At 39.9% G+C, this 18915-nt stretch overlaps 2 protein-coding genes and 1 long non-coding RNA gene across 8 annotated transcripts in view; 1 reads left to right on the forward strand and 2 right to left on the reverse strand.

The window, feature by feature from the left end:
• Nucleotides 1-3525, reverse strand: part of golga1 (golgin A1) — a 49089-nt gene extending 45564 nt beyond the window's left edge. The window contains exons 1-2 of one of the 5 annotated variants that reach the window (XM_067969706.1): nt 3388-3520; nt 370-728 (exon numbers count right to left, since the gene is read on the reverse strand). In XM_067969706.1, coding sequence (XP_067825807.1) covers nt 370-501 — 132 coding nt within the window. In that variant the 5' untranslated portion in view covers nt 502-728; nt 3388-3520. Of the gene's footprint in view, nt 1-369; nt 729-3387 lie in introns of those variants that run through there. The other 4 variants (XM_067969709.1, XM_067969707.1, XM_067969710.1 and 1 more) reach the window with 4 other exon arrangements.
• On the forward strand, nt 3357-11812 carry LOC137300565 (uncharacterized). The gene is made up of 3 exons (XR_010958131.1): nt 3357-4218; nt 8381-8485; nt 11550-11812. It is a non-coding gene; the product is annotated as an uncharacterized lncRNA (long non-coding RNA).
• The window catches only part of scai (suppressor of cancer cell invasion), a 119035-nt gene continuing 106325 nt past the window's right edge, over nt 6206-18915 (reverse strand). Inside the window, exons 14-17 of one of the 2 annotated variants that reach the window (XM_067969711.1) lie at nt 17788-17860; nt 15707-15880; nt 11207-11307; nt 6206-8500 (exon numbers count right to left, since the gene is read on the reverse strand). In XM_067969711.1, the coding sequence (XP_067825812.1) occupies nt 8357-8500; nt 11207-11307; nt 15707-15880; nt 17788-17860 (492 nt within the window). In that variant the 3' untranslated portion in view covers nt 6206-8356. Of the gene's footprint in view, nt 8501-11206; nt 11308-15706; nt 15881-17787; nt 17861-18915 lie in introns of those variants that run through there. The other variant, XM_067969712.1, reaches the window with a different exon arrangement.

The following is an 18915-nucleotide window of genomic DNA, read 5'->3' on the forward strand; positions in this document are numbered from 1 at the left end:
TTCTTCAGTTGCTTTTCATCATCACCATATTATATAAATTTACACTTCAGAGTGACAGACACCCTTCTAGGCCCAAAGACAAGAGCTTCTACTGTACAGCAGATTTACAGGCAACATTAATAAAACTGCATTCTTACACTGCTGTCTCCAACCCTAGAAAACTACATAGATATAAAATAAATACCTCATAAAGCATGTTAAAAATGTTACTACAGTATACTTGAATAGTAATAACAGACTGTAGGCAGCTGTAACTGAAGATGCAGCCTGATGAAATCTGTGTCTGTGCCTGTCCACAAAGCCTCTTCCAAGATCTCCTCCTCAGACACATTAAATAATCTATGAAATTATAGGAATCACCATACGTACAATATCATCTCCCGAGTCAGCTCCTATTGAGGTAATGGAGTCTCTGCTAACCGATCTTGGAATCCGGCCCATACCAGGCCGAGAGGGGTTACCTGCTTCGTCAGCGATCTTCTTTTTCAGTTTTGCAAACATGGTTCTACAGCTATCCTTTTTGAGGGGAGTTCCAAATCATCCAATGACAAGTTTGCCCCAAACACCAAGTGCTTTAAGTTTATCTGGAGCCTCAGGTTCGCACTTGGAAGAAAGAGCTTGACAGTACTTGATAAAATAATACACTCCGTTTGGCTCTTAGCTGCTCCTTAATAAGGCTCACTTTTACATCCCACTGCAAAAACTTCCATTGCATCAGTAATAAATACCTGCCAGGCAAAAAAATATACATTAGATCAGGAAAATAACATCTCTACTGATCTTCAAGTGCAATTATATTATCACAGAAATAAAGCCAAGTTTGAAGTTTCACACTCTACATAGCTGGGGCTTCATAACCAACTGCGAACTCCACAACAAGCCCATGAAATTTGCTTTTCTGCTCTCCATGCAGCTTTAGTAGGGTCCTGGAAGCCAAAGGCTACATGAAAGTATGTAAATACTGGAAAGGGGTATGGGGAGGGAAGGAGGTAGACATTTTTAAACTATTGTCCTATTGCTATGAATACCAGTGAAAAAGTTGTTTGCAATTAAGAGATACCAGCCGAGATTTCTGACTTTACTGGCCCCAGTTTGGCACCTATGTCCAGCATACAAAAGGTGGATAACACAATGACATGGCTGAATAGGTGTAATTTAACAGTTTTGCCGGTTTGTTATCATAGCCCACATTTGCAGTTGGTGACCATTCTAGCTACCGTGGCCAAAAATCTAAACAGAAGAGTCCTGTAAGATTTACTGGTAAATTACATTAGAAGTGGCACCTATAACTATTGCATTTATAAAGCAGCTTTCACATCCTCAGGACATCCCAAAGCATTTCACACCCAATGAATTGCTTTTAAGGATCTTTTATGTCCATCCGAACAGGCAGAGAGAACCTTGGTTTAACGTCTCATGTAAAAGACGGCACTTCCAACAATGCAGCTCTCCCTCTACACTGCACTGAAGTGTCAGACTAGATTACGTGCTGAAGTCTCTGGAGTGGGGATTCAACTCACAACTCTCTGACTCAATCTTGAAAGCTCCATGCGATAAGGCCAGACAGCCTTAAAAAACAAGCAGGAAAGCAGGTGCTGGCAGTTTGTGCCTAAGCTCAGCAACAGCACCACAATAAGTGGCACTTTGCATTTGATTTACATTGCACAAAAGTGCAGACAATATAATTTTAAGTTTATACACCATTACACCAACTTTGGGTTGCCTCTTTTGGTGTTGGATTCTCTCATTCCATTTCCCAGCAAAGATTGCAGATAGGTGTCCTGCTCCAAGAATTCTGCCAATACCATTCTTTGCTGGTGAGCAAGACTATTTGATGTGATCTTTCATTTGTCTTCCCTCAGGGATGCACTTTGTCACGTACCTTTATCGGAAGTTGCAAAGTAATCTGATGATTGTGGGTACAAACCTACATCTAACCATTTTGAAGCACACTACTACTCTCATTATCTTCACTGAAAAAAAACGTGACTGAAGAGGAGGTGAGTAAATGGACTAGAGGTAGATTAAGTGAGGAAATTGCAAGTGCATTAGTCATAATTTTACAAAGCTCTCTAGATACAGGAATTGTGCCTTTGGATTGGAAAATTGCAAATATCACCCCATTATTTAAGGAGGGAGGGAGAAACCAGATAACTACAGACCTGTCAGTTTAACGTCAACTGTGGGGAAGTTACTGGAATATATCATCGGAGACAGAGTGACTGAGCCCTTGGACAAGTATCAGCTGATCAGAGACTAATCTAGTTGAATTTTTTGAGAAGGTCATTAGCATGGTGGATAGATGTTGTCTATATGGACTTCCATAAGACATTTGATAAGGTTCTGCACAAGACATTATTAGCAAGAATCAGGATGCGTGCAATTGGAGGCAATCTTGTAACATGTGTTGGCAACTGGTTGGGTGGTAGGAAACAGAGTAAGGATAAAGGGTTCAGGTGGGATGTGACTAGCGGTGTTCCTCAGAGATCTGTACAGGGGCCTTAGCTTTACATCATATGTGACTTGGATGAGGGAAGAGAGTTGTATAATCCAAGTTTTCAGATGACACTAAATTAGGAGACACAGTAAGTTGCAAGTCTTTCTTTCTTTCTTGGAATGCAGAAAGACTTGTGCAGAAGTTATCTTCTTTTTATTCAAATCACTACATAAAGTTTTTTTTCCAAAGCCAATGGGAATCCGTTTAGCCAGGGACACAAAAACAGGAAAAGGACTTTTCAATTCCGAACATCACATGGGTAAACGTAGGATCTGTTTTGTTTTAAGGTGGACCTTAAGCAAAGTCATGAGCAATGCAAAACTTTCAACGTATTCACAAGAATCATGCAATGATAATGTGGCACGTACACTTTCTGTAGTGTCTCATAACCTGAAAAAGTGTATACATTTTTACCCCTCAACATCAAAATCCTCCAAAAAAACAGAAGCTGCGTCTGAAAACCAGCTGACAGTTTCTTGAGTGACAGGCCAAGAAACCAATCAGAAAGCGCACTGGTCCCAGCAATAATTTTATTGGACAGCCGCCAAGACTCCACGCCAATCAACAACCGGGAAGTGGGCGGATTAACCGGCAGTCTGTAGTTTAACAAATAAGGACGAGCGGCCTAGGCTCTGCGGACGGGGCCGGGGGGAGGAAAGGCAAAGACCAAGAAGATTCAGCGCTGCGGCCAGGGGTCACTGAGCAATTAACGATTCGCCGCAAATGCGGTTTTCACCGCCCGGCGGCGGGGGAGTCCCTGGAAAGTTCGACGCCAACAGCCGCTTTAATAACAATAAACTCTGGAGAAAAATGACAAATGAGAGCGGGATACCGGAAGGCCCTGCCAGACTAGGTGTAGATTTTTATTTAATTTAATGATGATCAGGTACCTCAGTGCGCGTTGGCAGCAAAGCTCCGAGTGTCGCCAACGACCCGCTCCATCTCTCCCTCGGCCTTTCTCGCCTCACTTCAGCCGATGTGGCCGCGACGTCACCGAGCTTCCAGCGGTTTCGGATCGCGACCGGGCCAATTAGATCCACTGTTAGATTCGCCACCGGTTGTTTCCTTCTCTGCGCTGATGCAATCGGACTTCTGATTGGTGGTTCGCTAAGTCAGCCAAAACGAAAGACAGGGTTTACTGATATCAGGTTAGGTTGATCGCTGCAACGCCAACAACTTTATACAAATGGTCAAGAGGAGACCCGGAGGCAATGCTGAGCCGATAAGTCTCTTGAGTGCTGGAGTCCAATTTCCACAGGTCCCCAATTCCAGAAATTAATCTCAATGCATTTAAGATTGCCAACTGTCTAGGATTAATCTTCCCGCTACTGCTGGAAGGAACCCAGGAGAAAAATCATAGGGAAATTTAAAGTAACTGGTTGTTTTCTTTGATGACCTCCAAGAATAGGTCCAACCAGAGTTGGCAACCCTAGTACTGGGAAAAGTTAAGGCAATCCTGACATCAACCCACAAAAAAAAGTCAGATGCCAAGGTCAAATATCAGCTTGGCTGCAGTGGAATTATTATTTTCACATTTAAAAATGTAATTTCAAACATGCATCAGTTATAGTTTCTTTTAGTAAGATGAGATATTGGCAGCCTTACTGTGTCTGAACTGATCATTGAGACTCGATGCTCAGCCTAGCACAGCCTGTTCCAGTCTTAAGTATTTACCAGTAAAACTGGAGAAAAATTCACATTTTGTAAATCAGTTTTCTCAGGTATTGTACTATCAGTTTCAGTTTTCTCAGGTATTGTACTATCAGTTTGGGGTGAGCTCCCAATTTCTTGATGTTCTGTTGTAAGTTTGTGAGAGCTTGACCGGCTTAGTTTTAATAATTGCTTGTGCCCAATTCTGTTGTGAGGCCTGCTTGGTGACTGACACAAACTTTAGCAAACAGTTGGCTTTGAAAACATTTTTTAAAAAAGATGCGAGGTGGCAGTGGTGTAGCTAGGATGGGAAATTTAGGTGGGCCGCAAGTTATGGTGCACAGGTAATGACCAAATGTCTGACATCACAGCAAATCATTTATATTGCAAATTATTTAAAACCCCAAATACATTAAATATTGCCCTTGTACACCCATTTATCATGTTTTAAATAGACAAAAAAATTCTACAAAAATCTGTAGTAAATGTTCTTAAAGAAACCAAGCGTGCTTCACAACCTATCAAACACTGCATGCACATTGTGTGAGAGCAAGATCCCACCCAAACATTACGTCACAATAACTTTGGTTAAAGTCGGCTACATGTTTTAAAAATAGCCTATTCATCAGATACCTGAGCTCCCGCCTTCAAAGTGCAAGGTTCCTAAAAGGCCTGTTAAAAAAAATTGCTTAGACGTGGCATTCTCACAGGCTCAGATTTGGGTGGGTCAACATCATGTAGTGATGTCAGAAAATTTCACTCAGGTGATCATTCAGCTTCTCATGGCAGTCAAATGGTACAGTGGAACTATCGACTCTTAATCCCATTTCTCTCCACTTTTATATTTTTCTTCAAATGTTTATCGAATTCCCTTCTAAATTTGATCACATGCTACTAGTGTAGCACAGTCAATGCATTTTATGGTCTTTTTAGGCTGGATAGCTCTTTTTCGACTGGCACAGACACGGTGGGCTAAATGGCGTCCTTCTGTGCTGTAAGTTTCTGTGATTCTCTTTATGCTTCGACTGCTAATCCTAAATTTATACACATTACTGATTCAATCCAAATCTTTCACTATTCTCTCATCCCTTTTAACATTCTCTGCTCTGGTGAATACAGGCCTATTTTTCTACATCTCTCATTATATCTAGATCCTATCATTCCAGTGAATCATGTTGCACATTTTATTTGGCTCCAATAACCTTTCTATAATAGGGTTCTCAAAACTCCAGATTATCTACACTTCAAAAGTAATCCATTATTTGTAAAGCACTTTGAACGTGCTAAGGATATAAAGTGTTATAGAAAAAGCAAGTTCTTTCAGAAATGTGGGTTTCTATTTTTCTGTCTTTCCTTTTTTCTCTTCACAGCTAACACTGGCTGTAGGTACAAGAGCATCTCGTGTTTTTTCTCTCACCAGTGGCAGAAATCAAAGGATGATGTGGAGGAAGGGTCATTCCCAGGATTCACAGTGGTAGTGAAAGCCTCCATTAAAATTATATGTACTACAGGTGACGAGGAAACTTTTTTTTAAAAACGCAGCGAGTTGTTATGATCTGGAATGCACTGCCTGAAAGTGTGGTGGAAGCAGATTCAATAGTAACTTTCAAAAGGGAATTGGATAAATACTTGGAGGGTAAAAATTAACAGGGCTATGGGGAAAGAGCAGGGGAGTGGGACTAATTGGTTAGTTCTACCAAAGAGCCGGCACAGGCATGACGGGCCGAATGGCCTCCGTCTGTGCTGTAAGATTATATAATGTCGATACAAATGGGGGAAAAAAAACTTTCCAGCAAAATACGATTGTGATTAGACTAACTTTTTAGCTTTAAAATTGCCTGCCCACCGAGCCACTGGTTCATAAATGAGTCATCAGATTATCAACAAGGTCACCCTAAAGCTCCAATAGTACAGCTGAACTTAAATAGATCGTTTAAAAAAATCCATAACCTTTTTAATCCAATTCAAATGAGCTCATCATAAAATGTTCATTTTAGTAACTGCCAGTAATCAAAGGATTTCTCAAAAGCATCTGCCTGTTGCCATTTTATTACTCAGCTCCGGCATCACTAAAAATGTACACAGAAATGTAATTTAACACTATACAGAAGAATCAACATTGCTTTAGGAAATTTTTTTTTTAATTGAGTCTCATTGATAAAGCATAGTGTGATACACATTTCTTACGAACACGCAGTAAAAACAAAAAATATACAACAGTTAAATTACTTTAATCACAAGACACATTATAATGTGCAGACAGTGAGAACATTTTCTCCAGTGTGTGCCATCTGTTTATCTTTTAATATAACTAAAAGTATAGAACTCTGCTTTCATTTGCATTTTTTTTGCTTCAAGATAGTAGCAAAAGATCACATTTAAACCTAATAACATGCTTAACAACCTGTTGAAAAGGTGCAGCTCAGGAGTTGGGCTGCGTCAAGTGAATACAACATGATTCACAAAAATTCCTTCTCATTAAAAAAAGCTTTAAACATCTTTGTTGTTGCAATTATTTACATATTAATTATTGGCCCATTTTTAGAGCAACTTTGGAAGCAAAACTGTCAATACTACAACATCCTCATGTCATCTGGCCAGTACGCATTTAATCTTTTACTAATTAAGCTGCCTTCTTGTTTTACATATCTTAAAATTGTATTTTAGCCAAAACACATTTAGATTTTAATAATGGGACATAAGTTCAAGTGACAGAATATTGGACCAATAACATAAGTTAAATCAGATCTACATGATGATTTGATGATAGCTAAATCTTCATATCAAGAGAAATTTCACGCAATACAAGTCAAAAGGTGCTTCCAAACAATCTAGGAGGTAATACCAACCATGAATGATGAGTTAACATGATGCAAAAGATGTGGTAATAGGCATAAAAAGCATCTTTAATAGTCTTGATACTTGTCATAGATGAATCAAAAACTTGTTTCCTCTACATAACATTAATATACAAAGTATATTTGGCAAAGGTATGAATACCAAAGCATTTTCACAAAAAAAACGTGCTTATTTCAAGTATCTATGTATAAAAATGTAGCAGCGTCATACAGCTGAAAAAAAATTAGTTGTGCAGCACAATACTAGTAACCATAAGAAGTGTGACTAGTCATGGTTATTGTGTTGAACACAGAATACATCTTTCTGCTTCTAATTTCTACCAGTCTTTCAGAGACACAGCAATGTTAAATTATACTGGCAATTTTACCACTAAAACTTTGTTCCTCTTTCAAAGAGGAAACATGAGTAGGTGGAACTAAAGTTATACTTAAATTAAGGGTATCTTTTATTTCCCTAAAATTATGCTTAACTGCAAAAGTAAACTCAATTATTTCACGTGCATACGTACCTATCGGTAGTAAATGGAACAGATCAGACTACACTAGAAGATATCAGATATCATGCTACAGTGTTTTGTAGCAGTTCCATTAATTTAGAACGCACAGACATACACACGCAAACCTACTGGACTCTGCCTTGTATATCTCCCAGTGACTGGTTCTCACTCATCAACAGAGCATGCTCAACTGCCACAGTACACTATGGGAGAGTCAGATAATCTACACCGCTATATTCAGTGTTTTCCAGGTCATGTAATATCTAATTGCAGTAAAGATGAAGTATCAGGGGTATTGGTTTCCCTTAATTATACCAAAAATCACCATTAAAAGGTTTTACTGATGAGACCACAATGAACACATATGGTTAACTACAACTCACAAAATGAAACAGAATATCATGGGCAATAGTTCATTTTTTATATGTATACACTTGCTGCCAAGAGATAATTTATAAAACATACTCAAAATATGACATCCTTAACATAGTGTTTTACTGTAACAAAGGATGCACAAATGAACCAAGTCAAAAAGCTTCTATTGCTTTTGTAGTAAATGCCCTTTTCAGCTAATTGTTGTTTATAAATCATCTTTCTAATTGTGTTCTGCCGGATTAATATTTTGTTCACAATACTACGTTAATACACCTTGACTATGGAACACATATCAACTACAGAAACATCATAATTGTGCTGGATGCATCAGTCTTCGAGAAATTGTCTGACCAAAAAGACTTCTAATGTTTGATAAAGGAAGTGTTTCGGTAATCCAATAGGTAAATGCAAAGAAAAAAGACTTCTTCAGAACCAGTGGCTTCAAAGTAAAATGTTAAATTTATTTTTCGGCCCTTCTTCTAATATTCAGTGGTGTTTTCCAGGAAAAGGCTTCGAACATCCAACATGGAAGCCAGTTCTAGAATATGATTCTGGAGAGCAGGATTTTCCACACTATCTTCTTTCTGCAACTGTGGATATGTTTCCGGGTAATTCCGAGTTTCCTTTTATTGGGCAGAGGAAAGGGGGTGGGAACAGAAGAAAATAAACAGCTGTGCAAAAAAATGAAGTTAATTTTGCACTATATTAACATCTTTAAGATAATATAAACAAGACTGTCCCAAGTTGATTAATATACTACTCAATTTCACAACCAAAATTAGGATTTTTAAAAAAAATTGAGAAATGCAGGTGAACAGCTAAGACCCATGTTGCAGGGCACTATCACGGTTCAAAAGAGGAGAGATAACACGATAAATCAAGGTGAAGGATAAACACAGTCAGACATGGTCACAACTGAAGAAACGGGGTGAAAAACGTATCAACTGACTTAGCATCTCTAGTAACATTGGCAGGAAAGCCAGCAGAGATCGTTCTAAATTAGAGGGTTATGATCTGAAATTAGATAATATGTTTTATTCTGTTCATGGCTTAAGATTCATAGCCAAGAACAAGTAGTTATGCTGAATTCAGCATTCCTGTAAAACCAAAATCTTGCAAAATATAGCGACCAACATCCTCCTTACAGATACGGCCCACAGTGTAAAGTATTAAAAGCATTTATGTACTCCCATAACCAATGGAGGCAGCATGAATAGTTAAATTAAATTAACAATGAGTAAGGCACTAACCCAGACACCTTAACGGAAGTGAAACTTTTGTGGTTATGAAGCAATTCCATTTACTGTGAGAAAGATTTACTTCTCATGTAAATAACTATCTCGCTCAGAGAGAAGGTAAGGCAGAGGCCAGTGGAGAGGGAAGGAGGAGGGGGATGTTTCTACAGTCCAATAAATTTATAACATTTAAGGTAAGATGGCAGAGCCTGTGGATGTGCCAACGTACAACGGAGTGTTAGGTCACTGCACGTTCATAATTCTCAACACAAGCTCCCAATCTCTGCAGTGTCTTCAGAAAAAGTGCATAGCAGAGGCTAGGTCCTCTCTCTCTCAACCCCTGGTCCTGCCAGGAAGAGATGTGCAATTACACAGTATGTTTGACAGCAATCCAAGGGTAGGTTGTCTGCCCACCCTCGTAGCTGGGTATTGATATGTGGCATGGAGGGAGGGACCTTAGGAAATAAATTAAATTCACAAACATTTACCTTGTTATAAGTAGAATTTTCAATGGGTAACTGCAAAATACTTTTATAATCACTTGAGGAATATTTTATCACTCATGTTTCTCCTTCATGCGATAGCAATGGTAAATCTACAATTATCTACCTGCCCACTCACCACCTCCCACACCACTGTCCAGGGTCTCAAACATTGAGTCAGCAATTTATGTGTACTTCCTCCAACCTAGTATACCATATTCCCTGCTCACAGTTCAGTTCAGTCCTCTCGACATCAGGGAGACCAAATGCAGATTAAGTAATCACTTTGCCGAACACTTCCATTCTATCTGCAAGTGCGTCCCTGAGCTCCATGTCACTTGCCACTTGAATTCCCAACCCATTCCCATTCTGACCTCAGTCTTTGGCCTTTTACTTTGTTTCAATGAAGCTCAATGCAAGCTTGAGAAACAGCATAGTATCTTTCTACTAGGCACTGGGCAGGTTGATGCTTGGGGTGGGGCCCTGCATCAGAAGACCTGTGAGGTGGTCTGCATCCTTTTTGGCAATCTGTTTTTTTTCCTCCTGGGCCACTGTAGCTTGCCAATATTCACTGTTACGTTTGTACAAATAATGGCTAAATGGGATAGGTGTAAAAAGTATACTGGACCAACGGAATGGTACCCCAGCATGAGCTTAGCGCCTTTAGGCAAAGGCGGGCAGTCTATAAACTATCAAATAAGATCCGCAAAGTCATTCGGATCAGGGCCTCGCTTTGAATATTGAGCTCTTTCTGACTTCAATGTAGATATGACCAAGATAAAATACATAATCTGGTATTTGCTCAACTTTGCCAATGTTTTCTTTCTGCCTGCCTCTTCCCCACCCTTTTAGCTATTCACACATTCACTGAGTCTTGAATGTCATTTTTTTCTTTGGTTTCTCTCATTATGCCTCCTATCGTCACTTCTGCCATTTAACCATTTCCTGTTTTCCACTTAAGCATTGTACAGGTCATTCGGTTTATTTCCCTTAACATGTGTGTATTTTTTCTCTCCTCTTTCCTTTTGTTCTGTCCCTTCTTAAATGCTGCTGTTCAGTAATTTGTTCCAGTTTTGACAAAGGGTCCACATCCAAAATGTTAACTTGTCTGTTTTCTCCACAGATGCTGCCTGATCTGCTGAGTGTTTTCAGCATTTTCTGTTTTCGTTTCAGATTGCCAGCATCTGCAGTTTTTTGCTTTTTGTACCAGATTATGTATTTTATCTTTGTCATATCTACATTGAAGTCAGAAAGAGCTCAATATTCAAAGTGAGGCCCTGATCCGAATGACTTTGCGGATCTTATTTGATAGTTTATAGACTGCCCGCCTTCGCCTAAAGGCGCTAAGCTCATGCTGGGGTACCATTCCGTTGGTCCAGTATACTTTTTACACCTATCCCATTTAGCCATTATTTGTACAAACTTAACAGTGAATATTGGCAAGCTACTTGATTATGGAGGACATCACAGCCATTCCTGATTCTGCTCTCACCAGTGACAGACTCAAATTTTCCAGCAGGGTGATGGTATATATTTTATAGAATCTAAACTTGAGACTTTTTTATTATCAGTTGCTGTATCCCTGAAGTAAAATCAAAAGGAAAAATCTTACCCTGAACATTTTGTGCAGTCTCATGGTTGCAGAACAGAGAACAAACCGGGTCAACAATAATCGAAGAAAATCATCACCAAAAAACTGAAGGAATGCTTGATCTGTAACAAAAAATGAACAGGGAAATGCATTGTGATTTATGTGCCACTCACAGACAATTGGTGCCTTTCAGTCAGTTGTCTAAGATGATTCTCCTGAATCGCAAGGATATAAACAAATTGGTTGAAAACCTACATTTTATACTGAGTGGTTAAGGCTGGACGTAGCACTTTTATCCCTCAGATAATTGTGAAGGAATGAATAATTCACTTTATAACTGTTGTAATTCATTTTGCAATTGCAGAAACCTTCAAGCAGTCCAACCTTTGAAACAACTCTATCTTCAGTCTGAATGTCTTGTGGGAAGACATACTTAGGGTAACAAAAGGCTTACTGTCAAGATGGACCGTGCAACAGAGGAGCACATGCAATACAAACATTGTCCAGACAACAGGAGACACGACAGCAGTTTTGTACTTTTTTTCCATCCTTCTGAATGCAGAAAGGTGGTGCTGAATAATGTGTGTTAGCTTTCATATTACTCTGGATTATGACACATCTATTTGGCTCACTGAGAATGTCAGTTTCTTGATACTTTGAAAAAGTTTACTACAAAAACAAACTACTTGTAGGGTCATTTTAAATCTTCAAATTAAATGCATCCATCACATAGCATAGGTGTATAAACTAGCTTATTTGCTTAGCAGGCACATTAAAATATCATGTTGAAGACTGGCAGTTACATATGTGTTTTCTTACTCCAACATCCTATAAAGCCCCAGGATCGGTATCAGTGCCAATTCGTTTAAACTGAAACTAAGTAGAACACCCCTTAACCTAAGCCCCTTTACCTTAAAAGCCTACATGTTGAAGATTAGTGTATGCAATCATAGTGTGTGGAGGATGCACATCATTCAAAGAATGAAGATCCTACGAGGTAGGCAATCAATCTTTCTTCTTCATTTAAGCATTTTCCACACACAGCAAAAATACACCAAAGTAATACAATGCAGGAAGAGGGAGGCTCCCACAAAGATACATTACATCAGCCACCCGCACAGATCTGCCAAAGATATTTTGTGCAGCAATCATATATAGACAGTAATGTTTAGAAACCTTGAGATTACTTCGCAAGGTAGCTTTGCAAATACTAATTATTTAGAACCTGATTGAGAGATGTACAGGAAGCAGTCATGAAATGGATAGTGACCTTCAACTTGCCCCTTGACAACTCTTTCACTGTGAGACAGTAGCCATATAAAATGCACCCAATCATTCATTTAGCTATCTATTGCCTGGTCGCCAGTTTGCTTTAGATCTTGCATTACAGTAAACAAATAGCTGCTGAGACCTTGGAAATTGTTTTAAAAGGTAGGGGCCTATAAATCCTTATAGTGAAAACAATACTCCACTTCCCAATGGTGGGGGCACCAGATAAAACAATGAGACATTTCTAGGCTCAAATGAAACGGAGAAGGGACGTTAGTAGGAACTCTAGGTTGATCCAGACCTAAGGCCTGGGTGATTGTTAATGGATGAGAAAGAGATGCTTTTCAAGGGGACAAACAACTGAGTAGGATCAGCTAAAATAATCTCAAATATTTACATATGGAACTACAAAGATGACTGCTGCCATCAGGCTGAGTATCCATAAATAGTTTTTTGCTAGGATACATGGCCCTTTTGTAGAGGAGATATGTAATCCTAAGTACCATAAACCAGTCTTGAAGCAGAAAGGTTTTGGATCGAAACCCATATGTCTCATCCCTGAGTCAAAGACACGATCTTCTGCTAGCAGTAACTATCTAACCTACGCCTGTGAAGAGACTGAAGATTTTGTCTCCACTCAACAGCAAGAGGTGTAACACATGGAGCAGAGAAAACAACCTTTCCAGCTGGGGATAAACAAACTGGCGCAAAGCGCAGACCCTGGGGAGTAGTAGAATGATATTGTCTACCGACAACACCATTAAGACATCCTCAGAAATATCTTAAGCATGTATTTTTCCCCCGAACAAACAACAACTTGCATTTATATAGCGTCTTTAGCGTAGTAAATTGTCCCAAGGCTCTTCATCGGAGCGTTAACAAACAAAATTTGACACCGAGCCACAGAAGGAGATATTAGGACAGGTGACCAAAAGCTTGGTTGAAGAGGTAGGTTTTAAGGAGCATCTTAAAGGAAGAAAGAATGGTAAAGAGGCAGAGAGGTTTCGGGAGGGAATTCAAGAGCTTAGGACCTAAGCAGCTGTAGGCACGGCCACCAATGGTGGAGCGATTAAAATTGGGGATGTGCAAGAGACCAGAATTGGAGGCGCGCAGAGATCTTGCAGGGTGTTTGATAATGCTCCTGTGAAGAGCCTCGGGACGTTTTACTACAATAAAGGCGCTACGTAAATGCAAGTTGTTGGGTTGTAGGGCTGGAGGAGATCACAGAGATAGGGAGGGGCAAGGCCATGAAGGGATTTGAAAACAAGGTTGAGAATTTTAAAATCAAGGCAATGCCCGACCGGGAGCCAATGTAGGTCAGCGAGCACAGGGATGATGGGTGAACAGGACTTGGTGAAAGTTAGGGTACGGGCAGCAGATTTTTGGATGAGCACAAGTTAATGGAGGGTGGAAGATGGGACGTCGGCCAGGAGACCATTCGATTAGTCAAGTCTAGAGGTAACAAAGGCATGGATGAGGGTTTCAGCAGCAGATGAGCTGAGGCAGGGACGGAGACGGGTGATATCTAGAATGTGGAGAATGCTTAAGTGATTAAAAAAGCGTTAGTTTGGGAATTCTCAAAAAAAACTCCCTTCTGCCTCCTCCCCGCCCCGAACTGTGATACGGTCCCCGTTGTCCTTACCTTCCGCCCCAACTGCCTCCGCATTCGATATATTAACATCTGCCCTTTTACCTCTTCCCACACCACTGTCCAGGGTCCCAAACACTCCTTCCAGGCGAGACACCAATTTACTTATATTTCTTCTAACCTAGTATACAGTAATTGCTGCTCACAATGCGGTTTCCTCTGTATCAGGCATACCAAACGTTGGTTGGGTGATCGCTTTGGTGAACTCTTTCATTCTGTCCACAAGTGCAACCCTGAGTTCCTCGTTACTTGCCACTAATTTTCCATCATACTCCCACTTTGACCTCTCTGTCCTCGGTCTTCTACACTGTTCCAGTGAAGCTCAACAAACAACATCTCACCTTTCTACCAGGCACTTTGCAGCCATCTGGCCTTATATTGACTTCAACAACTTCAAACCGTTCTCACGAAGGGCTATGCATGAAACGATAATAGTCTTCCTTCCTTTACAGATGCTGCCTGACTTGCTGAGTGTTTCCAGCATTTTGTTTCAGGGTTCTAAATTGACTTGGTTTTTAGAAACAAAGATGCCTTCCACTAGTAATCAATGATGGGGAAACTTGGCTTGGTCTAGCCATCAGCCTAAGATAGTCCAGCCAGTTTATATCTTCAGATATGCAGACAATGCTGCTCCGTGGATGATCCAATAAGAAACATGCATAAGCCTTACCTAGCCTACTGCTACAAGATGTGAAACAGGAAATTCCAACTAGTTATCCTGGAGCATTCTTGAGTACTGTGGTTCTGCAAGATAGGGGTGAAAACTCCAACATACATATGTAGAATTTGTCAACAGGAGCTCAAACTCTCCAGCATCTATAGCCCAGAAAAAATTTCAAACTATGGAACTGAAGCAGAACTGAATCCCCAGAGGAACAAACTTATGCTGGGGTAAATTCTTGCAGACAGATCAAATATTAAATGATTAATTTTATGGGCCAGTTTAATATGTTCTCCTCTCCTCCTACCCCCCCACCTCAAGTAATCAAGTAAACCTCCCAGATGTTTTGCAAAGACTGCAGCAGTCCAAGAAGGCAGCCCATCACACCCTTATCAAGGTAGTTATAGATGGGCAATAAATACAGCCTTGCCAGCATCACCTATATCCTAAGAACAAATTCTATATACACATAATTCTTCCCTCATATAACTTACAGTATTACTGTTTACTGATGACATTTTGCATCTTTCACAATCCCAAGCTATGGAAACAAAATTAAAAAATAAAGACAGAATTCTCACTGCTGAGCACTTTCCGATGACTCCTACTGGAAAGTATTATGTGGGGGATGTTGGGGAAGGACAAAACTGACCTCAGTTCTCGATCAGGAACCTCAAAACTCACTGTCTGGTTTCACGTGTAAAAAATGGCTCATTAGCCAAGGTACCAGAGTGGTACCGGTGCCAGTGGAACCATGTTCAAAGCATTTCACTGCCTTCAGAAGAAAAGTGCAGAATTCTTTTTAATCTTAAATGCTGTATTCTGAAGGGTGGAGAGCTAGATTATCAGACCATTCAGTATTCTTATTGATACTAACAAAGTTACTGGTTGATGCATGTATTTCTTCATATTACACCATCCTAGTGTGGAGAACATAACTTACCCACAGTCCGTGATTTAGTCAGCAGGTGAGCTATGTCCCTATAAATCTTATGAAGGTATTCCTGGCATTTATCCCACATTCCTTTTCTCATGCTTGTGAGTCGACACATAAAGAGAAATGCCATCAAAGGATTATACAGAAAGAGGGTGAAAAGGCTGCCACGTTGAGTTTGATCTGTGAAGAAAGGCACAAAATTTGACATGATTTTGGGAAGGACAATTTTTCCACTAATAGTTATCATGGACTTAACACAACTGTAGGAGTACAAAAGGAAAACAACATCCTTGACTTTGAACCTTGCAATATAATGTGATTAAGACACTATACAATATAATTTTGCTGCTTTCAAATTTAAGATGGCTTTTATCATTCCCTATTTATCAAATAGCAATGCCAAAATATTTAATTTAACTGTGAATTACATAGTAACAGTTTCAAGCAGAAGACATCTAGCCCACTTATCCATTGTATTCCCTTGGTGCATTTCTAATAATCCTGAATTCCATTTGTTGACAAGAACCTGTCTAGTTCCTTTTTGAAACCCATTGAGATTTCTTATTCCACCACCCATGCCGGTAATCTGTTCCACAGACTTAACAGCCTACAGATACAATTAAATTATTCACCTCAAATTTCTCCATACTGCAATATATTAAAAATCAAATAGTAGTAATTGGATTGAATCGTAGAAAATTTACGCCACAGAAGGAGGCCATTCAGCCCATCGCATCCACACCAGCCAAAAATGAGCCACCCAGTCTAATCCCACTTTCCAGCACTTCGTCCGTAGCCTTGTAGGTCACGGCACTTCAGATGCACATTCAGGTACTTTTTAAATGAGTTGAGGGTTTCTGCCTCTCCCACCCTTTCAGGCAGTGAGTTCCAGACCCCTACCACCTTCAGGGTGAAAATATTTTTCTTCAGCTCCCCTCTAATCCTTCTACCAATCACTTTAAAGCTATGCACCCTGGTTATTGATCTTTCTGCTAAGGGAAATAGGTCCTTCCCATCCACTCTATCTTGGCCCCTCATAATTCTCTACACCTCAATTCAATCGCCCCTCAGCCTCCTCTGTTCCAAAGAGAACAACCCCAGCCTATCCAATCTTTCCTCACAGCTAAAATTCTCCAGTCCTGGAAACATCCTCATAAATTTCCTCTGTACCCTCTCTAGTGCAACTACATCCTTCCTGTAACATGGTGACCAGAATTGTACACAGTACTCAAGCTGTGGCCTAACCAGTGTTTTATACAGTTCCACCATAACCTCCCTGCTCTTATAATCTATGCCCAGCTAATAAAGGAAAGTATCCCATCTGCCTTCTTACCCACCTTACCTGTTCTGCTACCTTCAGGGATCTGTGGATATGTACTCTAAGGTCCCTCATTTCCTCTCCACCTTTCAGTATCTTCCCATTTATTGTGTATTCCTTTGCCTTATTTGTCCTCCCCAAATGCATTACCTCACACTTCTCCGGATTGACTTTCATTTGCCACTTTTCTGCCCACCTGACCAGTCCATTGATATCTTCCTGCAATCTACAGTTTTCCTCCTCACTATCGACCACACGGCCAATTTTTCTATCATCTGCAAACTTCTTAAACTTAGGGAGCATGATTAAGTCCAAATCATTAATATATATCACAAAAAGCAAGGGACCTAGTACTCAGCCCTGCGGAACCCCACTGGAAAAAAGCCTTCCGGTCACAAAAACACCCGTCAACCATTACCCTTTGCTTCTTGCCAATGAGCCAATTTTGGATCCAACTTGCCATACTCCCTTGGATCCCACGGGCTTGTACTTTTTTGACCAGTCTGCTATGTGGGACCTTGTCAAAAGCCTTGCTAAAATCCATGTCGACCATTTTAAGATGGTTTCAAGAATCATTTTAAGAATCCCAGATTGAAATGCTGTTCACAATATTGATGCAATTATACTGCATCTTAGGATAATTTAGAAAATAATCGTAACTGAGAAAAAAAATTGAATTGCACAATCACCTTTCAAGTAACTATGTGGAATAGTAAGTGGCATAATAATTAATTCATGTCCTCCAGTCAGTGTTTAAATATGTTCATACCTTGTAAACCTTTCGGATATGCTGTTGGAGAAAGCAGGCAGACTAAAGGCTGGCCAAATAAGTTGATAAAGTTCTGCAACATAAAGAGAATTAATAATTTTTAACCTGCATTTCTTGCTGCTCTTGAGAAATGGTACAGCATAGTAATGAAGGGAAATTCACATTGTGAATACATTTGACAAGAAAGTATGGCGATAATATGTTACAAAACAACAGCATTTTTATTTAAGCTGTTAGTATTTTTTATTTGCAGCTTCTCAATTAACACCATGACTTACAAGTGATGTCCAGCAACACTGCTAATGGATAGAAAGTAAAAGGTTTAGCACTCAGGGTGGAAGCACCTTCTCCCACACTTGACTTGTGAAACTCCCTAAAAAGGTCTCTCTCCTGTCTGTACACCCTCTTGTAATATGGTGAATCCATCTGTGTGTCTGTCTCTATCTGATCTCTTCCCTGAAATGGGTCAGCACCCCTCTCTCTGACCCCATAAAGTGTGCGTGCATCCTCCAACACTCTTCTTCCCTTTCTCTGGAAATCATGTCTTTACTCTTCCCTGGAAATGGCTTCTCTTAACTGCTACTAGCATTGTTTTTGTTTCAAAACCTATCATATTGGCTGCATCTTGCTGTGTGCCGTGACTTTTGAAAATGATAGCAATTCAGTAAATCAGCAAAAGAACATGTGTCAGACACATATAGACAGAGAGAGAGCAAATGACAGATTTTCAGAACTGGAGAATAAGAGTTTAAGGCAGAGATACAGAGGTAACAATGAAAGTGTGTGAGCATTTCAGAGAGGACGAAAAAAAATTAGAGAATGTGGGAGATACAGGATGACAATTTTTATTCTGGATCATAAGCAACACAAGACATGCACGTGTATATAGTACCATGTCCATAAACTACTGGCACTTTGCTGTTATGATCCTTCATATCAAGTATATATATTAATGATCTGGACTTCGGTATGCAGGGTATCATTTCAAAGTTTGCAGATGACACAAAACTCAAATGTAGTAAACAATGTGGAGCATAGTAACAGACTTCAGAAGGACACAGACTGGTGAAATGGGCAGACACATGGCAATTGAAATTTAATGCAGAGAAGTGTGAAGTGATACGTTTT

The sequence above is a fragment of the Heptranchias perlo genome, chromosome 31 (assembly GCF_035084215.1).
Source record: "Heptranchias perlo isolate sHepPer1 chromosome 31, sHepPer1.hap1, whole genome shotgun sequence".
Lineage (NCBI taxonomy): Eukaryota > Metazoa > Chordata > Chondrichthyes > Hexanchiformes > Hexanchidae > Heptranchias > Heptranchias perlo.